This window comes from Dasypus novemcinctus, chromosome 16 (assembly GCF_030445035.2).
Source record: "Dasypus novemcinctus isolate mDasNov1 chromosome 16, mDasNov1.1.hap2, whole genome shotgun sequence".
NCBI lineage: Eukaryota > Metazoa > Chordata > Mammalia > Cingulata > Dasypodidae > Dasypus > Dasypus novemcinctus.
The window spans coordinates 75,726,622-75,744,786 of NC_080688.1; the positions used below are offsets into that span (position 1 = coordinate 75,726,622).

The 18,165-nt window shown below is 48.4% G+C and overlaps 1 protein-coding gene across 1 annotated transcript; it reads right to left on the bottom strand.

Annotated features, from left to right (window-relative positions):
• Window positions 1-1,618: 1,618 nt before the first annotated feature.
• RAX (retina and anterior neural fold homeobox) lies at window positions 1,619-5,765 on the bottom strand. The gene is made up of 3 exons (XM_004447204.1): window positions 5,489-5,765; window positions 4,908-5,161; window positions 1,619-2,110 (listed from the first exon to the last, which is right to left on the bottom strand). Exons 1-3 carry the CDS (start codon window positions 5,763-5,765, stop codon window positions 1,619-1,621), a joined length of 1,023 nt encoding a protein of 340 aa, XP_004447261.1.
• Window positions 5,766-18,165: the final 12,400 nt, after the last annotated feature.

The following is an 18,165-nucleotide window of genomic DNA, read 5'->3' on the forward strand; positions in this document are numbered from 1 at the left end:
TAGGTAACCTAGTCAATAAATTCTACCGGCCTGCAGAGCACCAGGTGGGGACCTAGGGGTACACAGTTGGGAAAGATGGGCTTTGCATGTGAGCCTGGAGACAAGCCCCACCTGCTGACGGTAAGGAGCCCTGTTCATCCCGGCTCAGGAAGGGTAGGCTTGCTCCTGAAGTTAACCTAGGCTCTCAGAGCCCGCAGGGCAAGGGCTGACGGGGGATTCTCCTCCCGTGCCCAGCCCCAGGATAGCCATTCCTTTCCCTGGCAGATCTCAGGAACCAGACGCAACCTGCAGCCCCGGGATACTGCGGAGACCCGGAGACCGTGATTACAATGTGTATTGTCTCAAGACCGGCCCTTGGTAGTTAAAGTCTACGTGCGACCTTATTCCATCTTCTCCGCGTACCAGCGAGTTAGGGTTCCTTTAGATGAGAAATGAACCAGGGAGGTTCGCTCACGTGCCAAGGACAGGCAGCCACCTGGCTGTTCTGGCTGTTGAATCGAAGGCTCTCACTGGCTTGTCTCCCGGGACGAGTAGGAAGGAGGGTGGGGGGTGGGTGAGGCGGGCCGACCACGCCTTCTCTTGACTTGGCCGCGCCCCTCAGGCTGGGAGGCAGAGGGGCTCCTCGGGAGACCTCTCGCTTCCTTCCCCGCCGGAGCTGGCGCCAAGAACTGCAGACGTGCCCAGGGCTCCGGGTCACGCGCCCCGAGCGCTGCCACTAACCCGAGGCGCGTCCAGCAGCCCCGCTGGACTGGGGGCATTTGAAGTGAGCTGGAGAGGCAGAGATCCAGAAAAGGAGAAGAATCGCTTCGCCTGAGCTCGGAGGACTAATATCATCGGCCCCTGGCGTCGGGGCTGACACCGGGCGGGTGACCTGGACAGTGGTCTGAGAGCGGCCCCTGGGCTGCGGCTGGCGGGAAAGAGGGCCGCAGGGCCGCCGAAGGCCAGGGGCAGAGGGTCGCTCGGCTGTCAGATGGTGTGGACGCGCCCTACTGCGATCAGCGATTCAACGCGGCAGGACCTGCTCCGCTCTTGGGGTCCCGAGGGACTCGGAAGCAGAGGGCTCTGGGCCCTTAGCCTCCCTTCCACCCCCAGCTCCACCCACTCGCGCACCAGGGGCGCCTCTCTCCCAGGGAGCCTTACTGTCCCGGGAGGAGGGCGAATCCCCCCTGCGACAAAGCGCTCCCAGGAGATGTCGCACGAGGGAACCCTGAGCTCCTGCGCACATCCTCTTTGCCCGTCCACCACCGTGCCACCCACCCCACCCCAGCAGTCCTGAGCGCACTAAACCGAGTCAGACGAAACTAAGCTGATCTTTAATTCTCTCCCCAATGGCTCTGAAACTACGTATACAAACAGTTCCTCAAACTCTATTTTCCCGCCTTCTCTCCCTCTGTTTTCCTCTGGGGTCAGGCAGCCGCCCGGGAGCGGCCGAGGTCAGGTGAGAGGGCCTCGCAGGCGCCAAGGTCAGCCCTTCGCGGCGCTTCGGGCGCCGGCGCGCGTCCTCCTCGAGGCCTGCCCGCGCCTTGCAGCGAGCGGGGAGCCGCGGGAGGGGCTGCGGGGCGAGCGCCCCGCTCGGCTCCTCGGACGGTCGCCTGACTCGGCGTGGTCCCCGGAGATCCTAGAGGACCTGCCACGGCTTCCCGATGGCCTGGATGTGCTCCTTGGCCTTCAGGCGCAGCGCCGCGATGCTGCTGTTGCGCGGGTCCGGCTCGTCCAGCGGGAACTTGTCGGCGAAGCCCGGCCCGCACGGGTAGGCGGGCGGCGGCGGCCCGAGGGGCTGCAGGCCGGGGCCCAGCGGCGGCGAGTTCAGAAAGGGGGGCGGCGGCGGGGTGTAGCTGGCGGGCAGGCTCTGCGCAGGCGGCCCGAAGCCCGGCAGGCTCTGCAGCGCCGTGGCGCCCCCGCCCGGCAGCGGCGGCCCCAGCCACGACTCCAGCGGGAGGGCGCCCCCTGCCGGCCCGCCCCCGCCGCCCGGGCCGGCCCCCAGCGGCGCCAGCGCGGCGGCCGGCGGCGAGCGGCTGAAGGCCAGGAGCGGCGAGTCCTGCAGCTTCATGGACGAGACTTCCAGCTTCTCCTGCCGTCGCCACTTGGCCCGACGGTTCTGGAACCACACCTGCGGGAGGCAGCACAGCGGGCCGTGGGGCTGAGGTGGAGGCTTGGGCCTGCCTTGGCCTCTGCAGCCCGGCCCGCTCGGACCCCGTTCCCACCTGCCCCAGTAAACCTGGGCTCGACTTCCCAGCAACCCAGCAGCTCAGATCTTCCTTCTTTCATCATCCTCTTTCTGTCCCCTTTTCACCTTTTTCTCCTTTCCCTTTCCCTCCCCTGAAACGCTATGTCCTCCGTGACGTTCCCACCCTTTTTCCTGTTTATTTCATCCGTAGGTGTGGTTGTAGGTTTCCAGCTCCTGCCCCAAAGCAGGCACTCAGAACAAAGTGAATTTAAACCTGAAAGCGAACTGCGGGACTTTGGAAACAGATCCCACCAAATTTCTGTCTCCGTTCTTTGTGACGAGGCTGGATGACAGCCCCTCCTGACTCTTCAGTTTAGAGTTTGCTTCCTCCCGGTGTGGCACAGCTCTTAATTGCTGCATTTTTTTTTTTTTGTCTCAGACTTTCTGTGCTTTACCCATCCATTGTCTTGATTATAAACATAAATAAGTACTGAAACTGGCAATGTTCAGTGTTAAAATACGGCTATTTCCATGGATTACTGGTTATGACTAGATACAAGCCAGAGGGTTTATTTCACTCTAACCACATTCGAAATGCTACTTTAATAAGATTTTCATTTTCATTTAAATATGTTTTGAATTTCTAATATTTCTTTTAGGTAGTTCTCAAAGACTTAATAGTTTTAAGTTTATTATATCTGCTTTTACTTTACTGAATTAGTTTAGACATTTACCCTAAGATGTTAGCTGAGTGAGTTCAAGGTTTTTTTGGTTTTGTTTTTCTTTGCATATAGAAAGTCCTTGCCAAGAGTGAAGCCTGAACTTCTTAGGATGAAACTTCCATTACTGGTTTGATAAGTGCACGAGAGAGAATAACTAATGTTTCACCAGCAAGTTAACTGCCCTCGGAAACAGATGAGCAAGAACTGGAATAGATTAGTGGAGAATCTGGAAAGAACTTTGGACAAACCGGGGGCTTCAAGTGTTAACATTTATAAAGGGAAGCGGGGAATAGTTGCAAACTTGGAAGTGAGAAAGCAGTTTTGAGTTAATACCAGAAAAGAAAATTCCTAGGAGAGACGAGAAGGCAGCAGTTCAGCACAGAGCAGAGCAATGTGTGTGAGGCTGGGGTTTTGGAAAAAGAGTGAGAACAAAAATATAAGTAGCTTTACTCCCTTCTAATAAAATGATCATCTACACATCAGAGGCCCTGACTTTCAACAACAGAGAAGTACCGGCTAGGGTGAAGGCTCCCACCCTCCACCTCCTGGGCTTCCTTGCACGCCCTACTCCATCCCTCCAGCTCGAGCCTTTGTATCCAGGTTCACCGGGCTAAAGACGGGGATGGTAAGCTACTAGATTGCACTAATGTTCCTCTTAACGCTATAGGAGACCCTGCCCAGTCCCTCCCCCTCCTCACCTGATTACATCATAGCTGTGTATTAAAAGCAGCCACATGCTGGACATTCTGCTGGCCCTGTGGTCACTGAGAAGTCACAGACCCTCCTCTCAAGGATCTCAAGGCTTAGTGAAGAAGTAAAAAACCCCTGAACAAGTAGTGAGGGAGGAGGGACAGTAGGACTTAGGTGGGTTCAGGTGTGAAGGAAGCTGCTAAGTGGGCTTTGCCTGTGTTCAATAGGTGCTCTGAAAAGCGGTGCCTCTCCTCTTTCTTCATCTTTTTTTGGTATTCTAGCCATCCTCCCTGGAAACAAGGTGCTAAAACCCCTCCCCTCCTGCTCAATGAAATAATTGCAGCTTTACTGCCTCAATTTAGGAAAATTTGAATTGTCCTTGCCAGATAATCCTGAGTCACATCAGGGAACTACTTTTTAAAACCAAGACTAACTCATTACTTTAACCCCCTAAACTAGGCAGAAAAGACAAAAGGCAAGAGCTTGTCACCTTTTACTTTTAAGACAACACTAAAAGCCCTAAGCACCTGAGTATCCTCACTCCCTGAAAATCTAATTTATTAGACACAGAACAAAAATCCCACCTTAGTTCCACTGCCTTTCAGATGCAGGGAAATCCATTCCTTCCCAATATCTCCCTTTTAGGTCTCTGTAGAGGCTCCCAATTTGGAAATCGTCCCAGAGTTTTCACAGATGACTAGCAAATATTTAAGGCTTTCAAATATTTTAATGATCAGGGATTAAAGATAATTCAGCTTTAATTAAAGCAAAAGCCCCTTTACAATTAAAAAGGAAAGGGCGCTGCAGCGGGAATTTTGGTTGGATATGCACCAAAGAAGCAAAAGTTAGTCTCTTAAATAAACCCATCGAAAGTTTCAACTGAGAAGCGACAGGCTCCTCAGAAGGGAAAAGTTTTCGTTCCAACACAGTGCGCACAGCTCGTGATGAAGGCGGCAATTGGGGCCCCAGTTCTGGGATCCTCAGCTTTTACCCACAGACACTTTCCATACAGCTCTACCGCTGACTTGCCTGTGTTTAACGAGCTGTTGGCCTCTTCATTTTGCAAACCATTCCGAATTCTTTTTTGTCGTTTAGAAGAGGGATACCCCAAAGGGGAGATCGTACAGACTCGAACAAACTGTCTAAGCGGCGGTGTGTGGGGAACATGGAAGATTTGTGACGGTGGTTTGGGGCTCTGGGCGAGCTAAATCGAGGAAGGCCTGCGTAGACGCCCGGGGGCGGCGGTGGGGGGCGGGGTTCAGGGAAGCATTGGCTGCGCTCAGCTCTCGGGCCCTCCCGGGTCCCCATCCGCGATCTGGGAGCTTTACCTGGACCCGGACCTCGGGAAGATTGACCTTGCCCGCCAGCTCCTCGCGGCTGTACACGTCGGGGTAGTGGGACTTCTCGAAGGCGCGCTCCAGCTCGTGCAGCTGGTACGTGGTGAAGGTCGTACGGTTGCGGCGGTGCTTCTTCTTGGGCTGCTCCTCTTCAGAGAGCTTGGCGTCGCCCACCGCGGGCCCCATCGGCAGCCCCGGGCTTGGCCGCGCCTCCCCGGGCTCCTCGGGGCAAAAGGGGCGAGGGACTGGGGCGACGAGGCCGAGGAGAGTCAGAGACACTCCCGGAGCGCCTCCGGGCCCACCTCGCCACCCCGCGGCGCTGGCCAGCCCCGCTGCGGGCTCCGAGACGGCCCGAGGAGGTCGCGGGCGGGGGCTGCGGGGTCCTCGAAAGGCGAGCGAGGCTCCCGCCACTGCCAGCCCTCAACTCCGCGGCCAGGGGCCTTAATAAAAGCTGTGCGTTGGTGCAACGCGGACCCGGGAGGTTAAGAGCTAAGGAAAGGGCCCTCTCCTCTTGCGGGGCCCTAAGACAGGGGCCCAAGGGGCCTCGCAGCAGCCCGGGAGGGTGCACTCACCTTCGTACTCCAGGCCGGACGCGGGTGAGGGCTCGGCCACTCCTCTCGGCGCCTTGGGACAGGCCGGCTGCGCGCCGGGTCTCCCATCCTGCTCCTTCGCGCCCCGCGCGTCCCGCTCGGCCGGAAAGGCTCCGAGGACGCCGTCGTCTTTGGTAAATCCCAGAATGGCCTCGATGCTGTGCAACCGCGCGGGGGTCCCGCCCGGGCTGCGGAGCAGGTGGCCGGCGAGCGAGAAGCTCCCGTGGGCCATGGCGGGCGCGCAGCCCGGCAGGTGCATGGGGAGCGCGGGGGGCCGGGACAAGAGGCCGGCCGGCTCTCCCAACCGAGCCTCTGGGTTCAGAGAGACCGAGGGAAGAGGCCGGTCGTCGGCTCTTCCCTGGGACCTCCGTGCACCCCCAGGAGTCCCGACCCAAGGTCAAGCTCGACGGGTGACGGAGGCCGGGGCTGCCAGCGCGCGCTCCGTCAGCGTCGGAGTCGGGAAATCCCCACTCCCCAAAGCCTGGGCTCCCGACGCTAAACGGCGCAGCGTGCGAGCCCGCGAGCCCCGGGCTCCTCCCCTAGGGTCCGCACCCCGGCCCTTCCCTCGGCCCCTCCCCCCGCGCGGGGCGGGTCCTTCCCTCGCTGCGCTCCAGGTCCTAGCCCCGCCACCGCTGGCCCGGGCCCCGAACAGTGCACCTTCCACCTCGCGATCGGTTGCAAGTACCACGAACACAAAAATATCTGCCCCGGACGGGAGATGGGATGCTTGGCGGACCTGGGGTCCCAGTCGGCTCCCCCAGTCCTGCCTCAGTGGGCCCCACGCCCTCTGGTTCACCTCGCCCCATCGGATGCGCCTTCCTCCAGAGGCTCACCTCACCCTGGGGCTCACCTCCTCCTCTCGGATTCTCCTCCGCTCTCAGACTCACCTCCCTTCCCTCCCTTCCTGCCCCCCCGCACCCCCCCGTGCTGCGCGCCCCCGGGCGGGCGCCCCTCGGCCAGGCGGAGAGCCAGGCCGCGGCCTCCGGGTTCCCGGGCGTTGGGTGTCAGTCCCCGAGAGTGATTCCCCCCTCTGGTTCCCTCTTTTTACCCCATGGGTGCTCCTACCTCAGCTCTGTCGTCCGCAGTCCGCGACTTGAGGTTTGTCTCGTCCGGCTCTATCTGATTTAGCTACTCCGCCCTGTCTCCACCTGGCGCGTGAGCCGGCGCTCTGGCCCCAGAGCCCCCCAGGAGGCGGCCAGGCCATCTGTGCCCGCAGGCCCGCTGACCTCAAGCGCCCGACGGCCCAGCAGGAGGCTGGGAGGCTCCGACTCGGCCGCGCTGCCGGGTGCAGGCCCCGCGGGAGATCCGCTTGGGGCGCCCCACTCTCGTGTCCTTTCAAGGAGGACAGAATCTTGTACTGACGTGCGGGGACATCGCCCCCTACCCCCCCCCCCCAAAAAAAAACCACCCAAACCCCAGAAAACCATCACCAACAAAAAAAGGCACAATTCTCCAGGTCAAGGAGATGACCTGGCCACAAACTGGGGAAGAACCTTCACCCAGGAAGAAAGCCTAGCGCTGCCCTGTGCGTTACTGGCATAATGCGTTTGTATTTCTTGCCCCTTTGGGGACCTCGGGGGGTCTCTGTGACTCCAAGTGATTCATAGGCCAAGAGGAAACGTGGTTTCTGCGGCGAGGGTTGAGGTTCCCAGAGTGACTGTTGGCGCTCGGGTCTCTCAAATCGGAGGCCAGACCCGAGGCGCACCTGGCCATCCCTGAACTATGAGCCCGGAAAAGTGAACTAAAAAGCTTAAGGACCGAGAGAACCGCATCCTAAAATCTCCTTTCTAGTAGCTCTCTTTATCTCCACTACAGGGGCTCCTCTTTTTCCTTCTGGTTCATTTATTCCCATTCGCTTCCAGACAAGCGTTTACTGTGCTCTGTCCGTGGATCCAGCCCTGTCGTGGGCCATCTCAGCAGGACAAAAGAAATGAAAGACCGGGGCCGCTGGCCCAGAGAAGTTTAACGTTCAGCCGGGGAGACAAGACAAAGGAACAAACAGGAGCACATCTTTGGCTCCTCCACCTTTAAATTTGTGTTAGAAGATGAATATGTTAAGTCTCCTTGAATCACTGTGAGGGGCATATGGTGTGTGTGGGGGTCGGGAGAAACATTACACTATTCATTCTACTTTTAATAAAACTTATAAAAAGGTAGATTAAAATAGCAAGCATATGAGTTTGCAGCTGGTACATAATTGAGCTACTAATTCAAGCCAGGAAATAGTTTACTTTTATGAGAAAGATAAATGAATGAAAATCAACATCTATATTACAGATTTTCAGTTTATAGTGTTCAGAATCCTATCACATTCCTTATATATATCATCTGATCTTTGCAACCCTGTGAGCCGAGCAGGAAAGATATATTTGCCCCCATTTTACAGAAGAGGCTCAAAGTTGTAGAGTTATCAGGTGGAGGAGCCAGACTAGAACTCACGCTGGCTCACTCCTTGTCCAGTGTGTTCTGGCTGCAGCTCGTCTCTAATTATTATGGAAACAAATGATATTTCTGAGGAGAATCAAAGCACATCTTAGCCGCAGTCAGTCCTTAATCCCTCTCTCAGACGGAATCCTGAACCTAAGAGGCTGAGATTGCAGCAGCTCAGCTCCTTGAAGAAACGAAGTCAAGGGTGTGCAGACGCGGGCGCTCGGGCGCTGGCCTCAGGAGGCCCAAACCAACCCTCAGCAGGTTCCCGCCACGGCCAGGCCAAGTCCGCCCCCAGCCTTTGCTCAGCATTCCTGAGCTGTCAAAGGCACGGCCCTGCAAACGGCTGGGGGCACTCGCACAAGGACTGATGTGCCAGTGACGTCGACCAGGTGGGCTGGGGTGCTGAGGCCTGGGTGACCAGCAGTGGGCCGTAGGGATACTCGACTGACATTTGTCGTTTCCCCTCTGAGAGTGCTTTTAATGTAAACTTCCCCAATATTAAATTGATCTCTATAATCACCGCTAAACAAAGATCGGCAACCTTCTCTTAAGCTCTTGCCCACACGCTGCTAAGGGGCTTATGGCCTTGTTTTCCGAAGTTAATTCCCTCTGGAACTGCCCAGCTCTCCCTAATAGGTCCAGGTGAGGTTAGCTTTTATTTACTGTTTATTTCAGAGTCTCGAGAGAAAAGCAGAAAAGGCTTCAGCGGCCACTGGCGAGGGCCTACGGGGAAACAGTGCAGAGCGGGCCGAGGGGGAGGCTGGGGCTTCTTTGTGCGGGGCATAAAGACCCAGTCAGGCCTATTGTGGGCGCCGTGGAGGGTACTCCAAGCAATCAGCCGGGGGTCATTGTTAGGGGCTAATCTACATGTGTATTTCCCAAGAACTCGATTAGGGCAGATGAATGGACTCGGCCATGTCCCTAATTCTTTGAGCAAGAAGCTGCATTTTTCCAGCAGTTACGCCAGCTCATAATCAGCCCTGCTTCAGCAAAAGTAAGGAGCCTGGCTTCTGAACTCTGCCTCTGTTTAATTCATTAATTCATTAGATGGATCAAAGAAAACACCCTCCTCCCAGCCCCCCACATGCTGGCTGGGCTTAGGCAGCCCAAGCCCCTGTACATTTGGCATGGTTTGGAGAAACATGTCCAGAAGTAAGGAGAGAGTAGGGTGGCTAGGGCAGGAGGCTATTAAGAGTAGGAGGCTCCATGGGATTTTGGAGGAATGGACTAGGACTAGAATTGAGGTTGGAGGAGAGATTATTATTATTTTAATAGAGAAATTACAGATTTACGGAAAATTCATGCAGAAAATCCAGAGCTCCTGTATATCCTCTCTCACACACAGTCCTCCCCATCACCCACCCTTTGCATCCATGTGGCACCCTTGTTACGACTGATGAAACACCCCTAACGTTGTACCATTAGCCACAGTCCACAGCTTACAACAGGGTTCACTGTTTTTGTTGTACAGTCCTACGGTTTCTTTTAAATTTTCATTCTCGTAACAGATATACAACCCACATTTTCTCCTTTCAGCCACATTCAAATTCACAATTCAGCAACGCCAATTACATTCACAGTGTTGTGCCAACATCACCATCATCCCTTGCCGGAACTTTCCCATCCCCCCAAACAGAAACTCTGGGCCCATTGAATATTAACTCCCCATTCCCTACCTCCACCCAGGCTTCTGGTAACCTGTATTCTAGGTTCTAACTAGGTGTCCTTCACCTTTTTTGTTCCATGGACCCCTTTGCCAGCCAGATGAAAAGCATGGACGCCTTCTCAGAATGTAGTGGCAGATAGTTGTTTTTTTTTTTGTTTGTTTCTAGGTTTTTTTAAAACTTATTTCTCTCCCCTCCTACTCCCCCACCAGTTGTCTGCTCTCTGTGTCCATTCACTGTCTGTTCTTCTGTGACCACTTCTATCCTTATCAGCGGCACCTGGAATCTGTGTTTCTTCTTGTTGCGTCATCTTGTTATGTCAACTGTCCGTGTTTACGGCGCCATTCCTGGGCAGGCTGCGCTTTTTTTGCATGGGGAGGCTCTCCTTGAGGGGTGCACTCCTTGCACGTGGGGCTCCCCTACGCGGGGGACACCCCTGCGTGGCAGGGCACTCCTTGCATGCATCAGCACTGCACATGGGCCAGCTCCACACGGGTCAAGGAGGCCCGGGGTTTGAACCGTGGACCTCCCATGTGGTATGCAGTCGCCCTATCCATTGGGCCAAGTTCGCTTCTTGGCAGATACTTTTATGAAACTCAGCATTGGCATGTCTTTAAATAAAATTTTACAAATATTCAAAATTACATTTTACAACTTTCCCATAATTTCAATACCTGATAACCTAACATAGTTCAACATCTATTCAAACAGTCATTTTCAGCAAATATTTAGAAATTCAAGTTTTCCCATGGCGTCATAAAAGCATCTCTGCCATCCTTTCTAACCTTTTAGCAGGCAGTTATCCACTGCACTCAGAACATGCTACATCAAAATAAAAATCATATTAGCTCCACAGATACTATGTATTGTGTTAATAAATATATCACACCTGCACCAACACATCCCCACAAGAAAAATGTTTTTTTGAATTTTCAATTCAAGTTCATGGACCTCTGGGAATCTTTCCACAGACCCCTTGGGGGTCCAGGGTTAAGAATCCTGACTTGGCCCAGTGGTTAGGGCGTCTGTCTACCACATAAGAGGTCCACGCTTCAAACCCCGGGCCTCCTTGACCTGTGTGGAGCTGGCCCATGCGCAGTGGTGATGCGCGCAAGGAGTGCCCTGCCACGCAGGGGTGTCCCCCACGTAGGGGAGCCCCACGCGCAAGGAGTGCACCCCATAAGGAGAGCCGCCCAGCGTGAAAGAAAGTGCAGCCTGCCCAGGAATGGTTCTGCACACACGGACACAGCAAGATGACACAACAAAAAGAAATGCAGATTCCCGTGCTGCTGACAACAACAGAAGTGGACAAAAAAGACAAAGCAAATAGACACAGAGAACAGACAATGGGGGGGAGGGGAGAAAAATAAAATAAATAAATCTTTAAAAAAAAATAAAAGAACCCCTGCTCTATGAATTTGCTTGTTTTAATTATTTCATATTAGTGAGTTTGTACTATTCTTGTCTTTTTATGTCTGGTTTATTTCACTCAACACATCTTCAAGGTTCATCCATATTATCGCATGGATCAGACCTTCATGCTTTTTATGGTTGAATAATATTCTATATATGTATATACCAATTTTGTTTATCCATTCATCTATTGATGGCACAGTTGCTTCCACCTTTTGCCATCATTGTGAGTAATGCTGCTATGAACGTTGGTGTGCAAATATCTGATCAAGTCCCTGCTTTCTATTGTTTGGGAGATATACCTAGGAGTGGGATTGCCAGGTCATATGGTAATTCTGTATTTAACCTTCTGAGGAACCACCAAATTGTTTTCCATTGCAGCTGGACCATTTTACATTCCTATCAGCAAACAACAAAAGTTCCTATTTTTCTACATTCTCTCTAATACTTGTTTTTTATCTTTTTTCTTTTTTTAAATAGTAGTCATTCTAGTGGGTGTGAAATAGTATTTCATTGTGATTTTGATTTCTATTTCCCTAGTGGTTAATGATTTTGAGCACCTTTTCATATGTTTAGTGTCTATTTGCATATCTTTGAAGAAATGTCTGTTCATGTATTTCGCCCATTTTTAAATTGGGTTGTTTGGCTTTTTGTTATTGAGTTGTATTCTGGATTTTATTTATTTATTTTTTTAAAGATTTATTTATTTTTTAAATTTATTTCTATCCCCTTCCCCCTCCTCCCCCCCCACCTCTGTTGTCTGTTCTCTGTGTCCATTTGCTGTGTGTTCTTCTTTTGTCTACTTCTGTTGTTGTCAGCGGCATGGGAATCTTGTGTCTCTTTTTTTGTTGCTGTTGCATCATCTTGCTGCATCAGCTCTCCATGTGTGCAGTGCCATTCTTGGGCAGGCTGAACTTTCTTTTGCGCTGGGCGGTTCTCCTAAAGGGGCGCACTCTTTGCGCATGGGGCTCCCCTACGCAGGGGCACCCCTGCATGGCAGGGCACTCCTTGCGCGCATCAGCACTGCACGTGGGCCAGCTCCACATGGGCCGAGGAGGCCCGGGGTTTGAACCGCTGACCTCCCATGTGGTAGACGGACACCCTATCCACTGGGTGAAGTCCACTTCCCTGTATTCTGGATTTTAAACCCTTATTGGATGTGTGGTTTTCAAAATGTTCTCCCATTCTGTAGGTTACTATTTTACTTTCATGATAAAGTTCTTTGATGTACAAAAGTTTTTAATTTTTTATGAAGTCCCATTTATTTTTTTCTTTTATTGCTCATGAAACAAAATATAAAATCTAAGAAACTATTGCTTAATACAAAGTCCTGAAGATGCTTCCCTTCATTTTCTTCAAAGAGTTTTATAGGTTCGGCTCTTGTATTTAGGTCTTTGATCCATTTTTAGTTAATTTTGGTATATGGTATGAGGTAGTGATCCCCGTTCATTGTTTTGTTTTGCATATCCAGTTTTCCCAGCACCGTTTGTTGAAGAGACCATTCTTTCTACCCTGAAAGGGCTTGGCACCCTTGCCAAAAATCAATTGGCCATAGGTGGGATAATGTATGGGAGCCCTGCATGATGGATGATTACTATGTTTGTTTTGTAAGTTCACAACTTATCAACTATACACTTATTGTTTCTGGATGTTCATTTATGAGTGATAAACTTCAGTTTTAAAAAGCTAACAGCAATCTATTGACCAAAAATGTTAGGGTTTATTTCTGAACCCTCAGTTCAATTCTGCTGGCCCATGTGCCTGTCCTTGTGCTAGTACCATGCTGTTTGATTACTGTAGCTTTGTAATAAGTTTTAAAATCAGGATGTATAGAGTCTCCAACTTCATTCTTCTTTTTCCAGAGGATTTTGGCTATTCGGGGTCCCTTTCCTTCCACATAAATTTTTTTTTAATTTATTTTTTTTATTATTGATTCTGTAAAAATATTACATTAAAAAAAAAATATGAGGACCCATTCAACCCCACCACCCCCACCCCACCACTCCCCGCCCAGCAACGCTCATTCCCATCATCATTACACATCCATTGCATTTGGTAAGTACATCTCTGGGCACCTCTGCACCTCATGGTCAATGGTCTACATCATGGCCCATACTCTCCCCCATTCCATCCAGTGGGCCCTGTGAGGATTTACAATGTCCAGTGATTGCCCCTGAAGCACCATCCAGGGTAGCTCCAAGTCCCAAAGACACCTCCACATCTCATCTCTTCCCGCCATTCCCCATACCCATTAGCCACCATGTCCACTTTTCCCACTCCAATGCCACCTTTCCTTCCACATAAATTTGATGACTGGCTTTTCCATTTCCTCAAAAAGGCTATTGGGATTTTTACTGAGATTGCACTGAATCTGTGGATCACTTTGGGTAGTACTGGCATGTTCACAATAATTACTTTTCCATCCATAAACATGGAATGCCTTTCCATTTATTTAGGTCTTCTTTCATTTATTTTAGTAGTGTTTTAGAGTTTTCCATGTAGAAGTCCTTTACATTCTGGTTAAATTTATTCTTAGTTATTTGATTCTTTAAGAGACTATTGCAAATGCAAATATTTTCTTTATTTCCTCTTAAGATTGTTCATTACTTGTGATTAGAAACACTTCCGATTTCATTTGTTGATCTTGTTCCCTGCCACTTTACTAAAATTATTTATTATCTCCAGTAGTTTGGTTGTTGACATTTTCAGGATTTTGATATAGAAAATCATGTCATCTGCAAATAGAGATATTTTCATTTCTTCCTTTCCAATTTAGATGCCTTTTATTTATTTTTTCTTACCTAATCACTCAGACTAGAACTTCTGGTGCAATTTTAAATAATAGTGGTGACATTGGACATCCTTGTCTAGTTCCTAATCTTAGAGGGAAAGCTTTCAGTCTTTCACATTGGGTATGATATTAGCTGTGAGTTTTTCATATATGCCCTTTATCATGTTGAGGAAGTTTTCTTATATTCCTAGTTTTCTAAGTACTTTTATCAAGAGGGGTGATGGATTTATCAAATGCCTTTTCTGCACCAAATGAGATGATCATGTGTTTTTTCCCCTAGTTCTATTAATTCATCTTGAAATGTTTGGTAAAATTCACCGATGAAGCCATCTGGTCCTGGACTTTTCTTTTTGGGAGGTTTTTTGTTTTTGCTTGTTATTGGTATGTTGAGATTTATTTCTTTTTGAGTATGTGTAGAGAGTTTGTGTGTTTCTAGGAATTTGTCCATTTCAATGAAGTTTTCTAATTTGTTGGCATACAGTTGTTCATAGTATCCTCTTATAACCATTTTTATTTCTGTTTCTTTTCTTATTTTAGTTATTTGCATCCTCTCTTTTTTTCTTTGTCAGTCTAGCTAATGGTTTGCTGATTTTATTGGTCTTTTCAAAGAAAAGTTTCACTGATTCCCTATTGTTCTTTTTTTTTCTATTTCATTTATCTTTAACTAATTTTTGTTATTTCCTTCCTTCTGCTCACTTTAGGTTTAGTTTGTCCTTCTTTTACTAAGTCCTCCAGTTGTGATTTTAGATCTCTGATTTGAGATCATTCTTATTTTTTTAATGTAAGCATTTAGAGCTATAAATTTCCCTCTCAGCACTGCCTTTGCTGCATTCCTTAAGTTTTTGTGTGTTGTGTTTTCATTTTTATTTGTCTCAGGATTTTTCCCTATCTTCCTTTGTGATTTCTTCTGTAAACCATTAGTTGTTTAAGACTGTGTGGTTTAATTTCCACATATTTATCAATATCCCGGTTTTCCCTCTGTTACTGATTTCTAGCTCCACTCCATTTTGGCCAGAGAAGATACATTGTATGATTAAATTTATTGAGACTTGTTTTGTGACCTAATATATAGTCTGTGCTGGAGAATGATACATGTGCACTAGAGGAGGATATATATACTGCTACTGTTGGGTGAAGTATTTCTATATGTCTAGTAGGTCTTATTCGTTTATAGTTTCATTCAAGTCCACTCTTTCCTTAATGATTTTCTGTCTAGATGGTCTATCCATTACTGGAAGAGGTGTATTGAAGTCTCCTATTATTAATGCAGAACTATTTCTCCCTTCAAATCTGCCAATATTTATTTCATATATTTGGGGACTCTGCCATTAACTACATATATATTTATGATTGTTATTGGATTGACCCCTTTATCAGTATATAATGACCTTCTTTGTCTCTTGCAACAATTTTTATTTTTAGGAGGTACTGGGGATTGAACCCAGGACTCATACACGAGAAGCAGGCACTTAACTATGTGAGCTACTTCTGCTCTCCATCTTATAACAGTATTTTTATTTAAAGTCTGCTTTATCTGATATTAGTATAGCTATTTCAGCTGTATTTTACTTACTATTTTCATGGCATATTTTTTCCACCCATTCATTTCCAACCTACTAGTGTCTCTGAATTTAAGTTGAGACTGCTGTAAACAGCATATAGTTGGGTCATGCGAGAGTTTAATGCATTTACATTTCGAATATCTACTGATAATGCTGGACTTTCTTCTGCCATTTTACTGTTTGGTCTTTATGTGTTTTATGCCTTTTTTTGTCTCTCAATTCTTCCATTAATGTCTAGTTTCATTTATATTTTATTTTTTGTAATGTATCCTTTTTTTTTTACTTTCCAAGCAGAGGTATTTAATTGTTCTGGATTTCAAGAAGTGTCTCAGTAGACACTGGTGGCACCTTTGTCTTTTTTTTTTTTAAATATATTTTAAATTTATTTTTAAAAGATACATAGATTACATAAAATGTTACATTAAAATATATAGGGGATTCTCATATGCCCCACTCCCCACACCTCCCACTTTTCCCACATTGACAACTTATTTCTTTAGTGTGGTACATTCATTGCAATTGATGAACACATTTTGGAGGATTGCCATACAGCATGGATTATAGTTTACATTGTAGTTTGCACTCTTTCCCACTCTGTTTGGTAGGTTATGGCAGGATATATAATGTCCTGCATCTGTCTTTGCAATGTCATTCAGGACAACTCCAAGTCCCAAAAATGCCCCTGTATTATACCTCTTTTTCCCCTTCCCTGCCTTCAGCATCTCCAGTGGCCACTGTCTCTACATCAATGATACAATTTCTCCCATTGCTAGAATCACAATAGTCTAGAGTAGAATACCAGTAAATCCACCCTAGTCCATATTTTATTCCCCAATCCTGAGGACTCTGGGATGGTGATACCCACTCCACCTCTCAATTGAGAGGGGCTTCAATCCCACATGGCTGATGGATGGGACTCTCCTCCTTGCAGTTGTAGACTCTCTCAGTTCCTCGGTGCAGTGGTGGTTCATCCTCACCTCCTTGTTAGTTGTCCTGGGTGAGTCCAGTGAACTGAAAAGTAGGTGCTGCAGCTCCGCTGAGGCTCAGGGCCCAGCTGGCACATGCAAAGCCCAGAGATTCAAGTCTCTTGGACACACACCTATCAACCCCAGCATCAACTATAGGTTCAATAAAAGGGACAGAAGAGGCACGTGTAGAGAAGTCACATCCGAGTCCAACTCTGTCACATACAGGAGCACAAACTCCAAAGTAGGGCCCACTGACAAGGCATCAAACTCCAGAGCTATCTTTTGTGACCATAGGACCTGGGTGTCTCTGCAGCCCTCAGGAACCCCACTATTTGGGGTAATATCTACTTTGGCTGTCTATAAGATCCTGCTGAGACGTGTATAAGCGTTACCTCTCTGATGACCTCCCGATTCATTTTGAAGTCTCTTAGCCATATAAACTCATTTGTTTTTAACATTTCCCTCTTTTTTTCAAGGTATTTTTCCAGTTGCATCACCAGCCAGTGCTTGGTAGTAATCCCTCTTTGTGGGGAGGCTCATCCCCGGGAGTCATGTCCCATGCTGGGGGGAAGGTAATGCATTTATATGCTGAGTTTGGTTAAGAGAATGGCCACATTTGAGCAACACGGAGGCTCTCAGGAGGTAACTCTTAGGCACCCTGCAACATAAGGCTAAGTTGAAATTTCAAGTGCAAAAGGCTTATAAGCATAGTTGTCAGTATCAAGGGCCCATCAATGGACAATCCTTCTTCACTGGTCATTGCCCTGTACTTAGGGATTGTTGCTGTTCCATTAGAGAATGTGGCAGAGCTCCCCAGGATGGGATTTCAGTATTCTTTCACTTGTTTGAATCTCTACCCACTGTGGCAATGCCCATGAATATTTGAACATATTTATATACCTTATATGTATGCCCAGGTGAACTTCCTCTTATGTATCTCCCATCACTGACACCCCACACCAATGCTCCTCGCTTGCCATAGTTGAATCCTTCTGTGATCCAAAACTTCTTAAAAAATGAAGCCAAATATATTGCCAAATTCAATTAATAGAAAAATGAGATCATAATGATAGGTTTAAACATAAGAAATAAAGTACATAGTAATTTAGAAAAACTAAAATAAAGTAAAAAAAAATTGGGGTATTAAAAAAATGAAAAATATTGAAAATGTTTTTTGATATTTTGCCTTTCATCACTGTTGTCCTGTATGTACAGTGGCAATTTCTTCCATTTCTTCCTCAGTGTCTTACCTTTTTTTCCCATTATGTCTTCAAAGAAGTTTTAGGTCACAGTAAAGTCATATACAGAATATAGGGGACTCCCATATACTCAACATCTTCCTCCTTTTCCCCCTTCCCTGTTAATGATCTTTTTACACGTGGATGGTACATTTGTTACAACTGATGTACAAATATTGAAACATAGCTACTAACCATGGTCAGTAGTTTACAATATGGTTTACATTTTAGACCATACACTTTTTTTTTTTGAACATACTCTCTTTTTTTATTTTTTTTAAAGATTTATTTATTTATTTAATTTCCCCCCCTCCCCTGGTTGTCTGTTCTTGGTGTCTGTTTGCTGCGTCTTGTTTCTTTGTCCGCTTCTGTTGTCGTCAGCGGCACGGGAAGTGTGGGCGGCGCCATTCCTGGGCAGGCTGCTCTTTCTTTTCACGCTGGGTGGCTCTCCTCACGGGCGCACTCCTTGCGTGTGGGGCTCCCCTACGCGGGGGACACCCTTGCGTGGCACGGCACTCCTTGCGCGCATCAGCACTGCGCATGGCCAGCTCCACACGTAGACCATACACTTTTATAAGTTTTTGGTGAAATTT

Bases quoted from the DNA above. Each gene is read 5' to 3' on its own strand.
- RAX (XM_004447204.1), bottom strand. From the start codon at position 5,765: ATGCACCTGCCGGGCTGCGCGCCCGCCATGGCCCACGGGAGCTTCTCG. The intron at 5,162-5,488 runs GTGAGTGCACCC...TCGTCGCCCCAG, and splicing joins GTCCGGCCTGGAGTACGAAG to TCCCTCGCCCCTTTTGCCCC. The intron at 2,111-4,907 runs GTAAAGCTCCCA...TGCCTCCCGCAG, and splicing joins TTCCCGAGGTCCGGGTCCAG to GTGTGGTTCCAGAACCGTCG.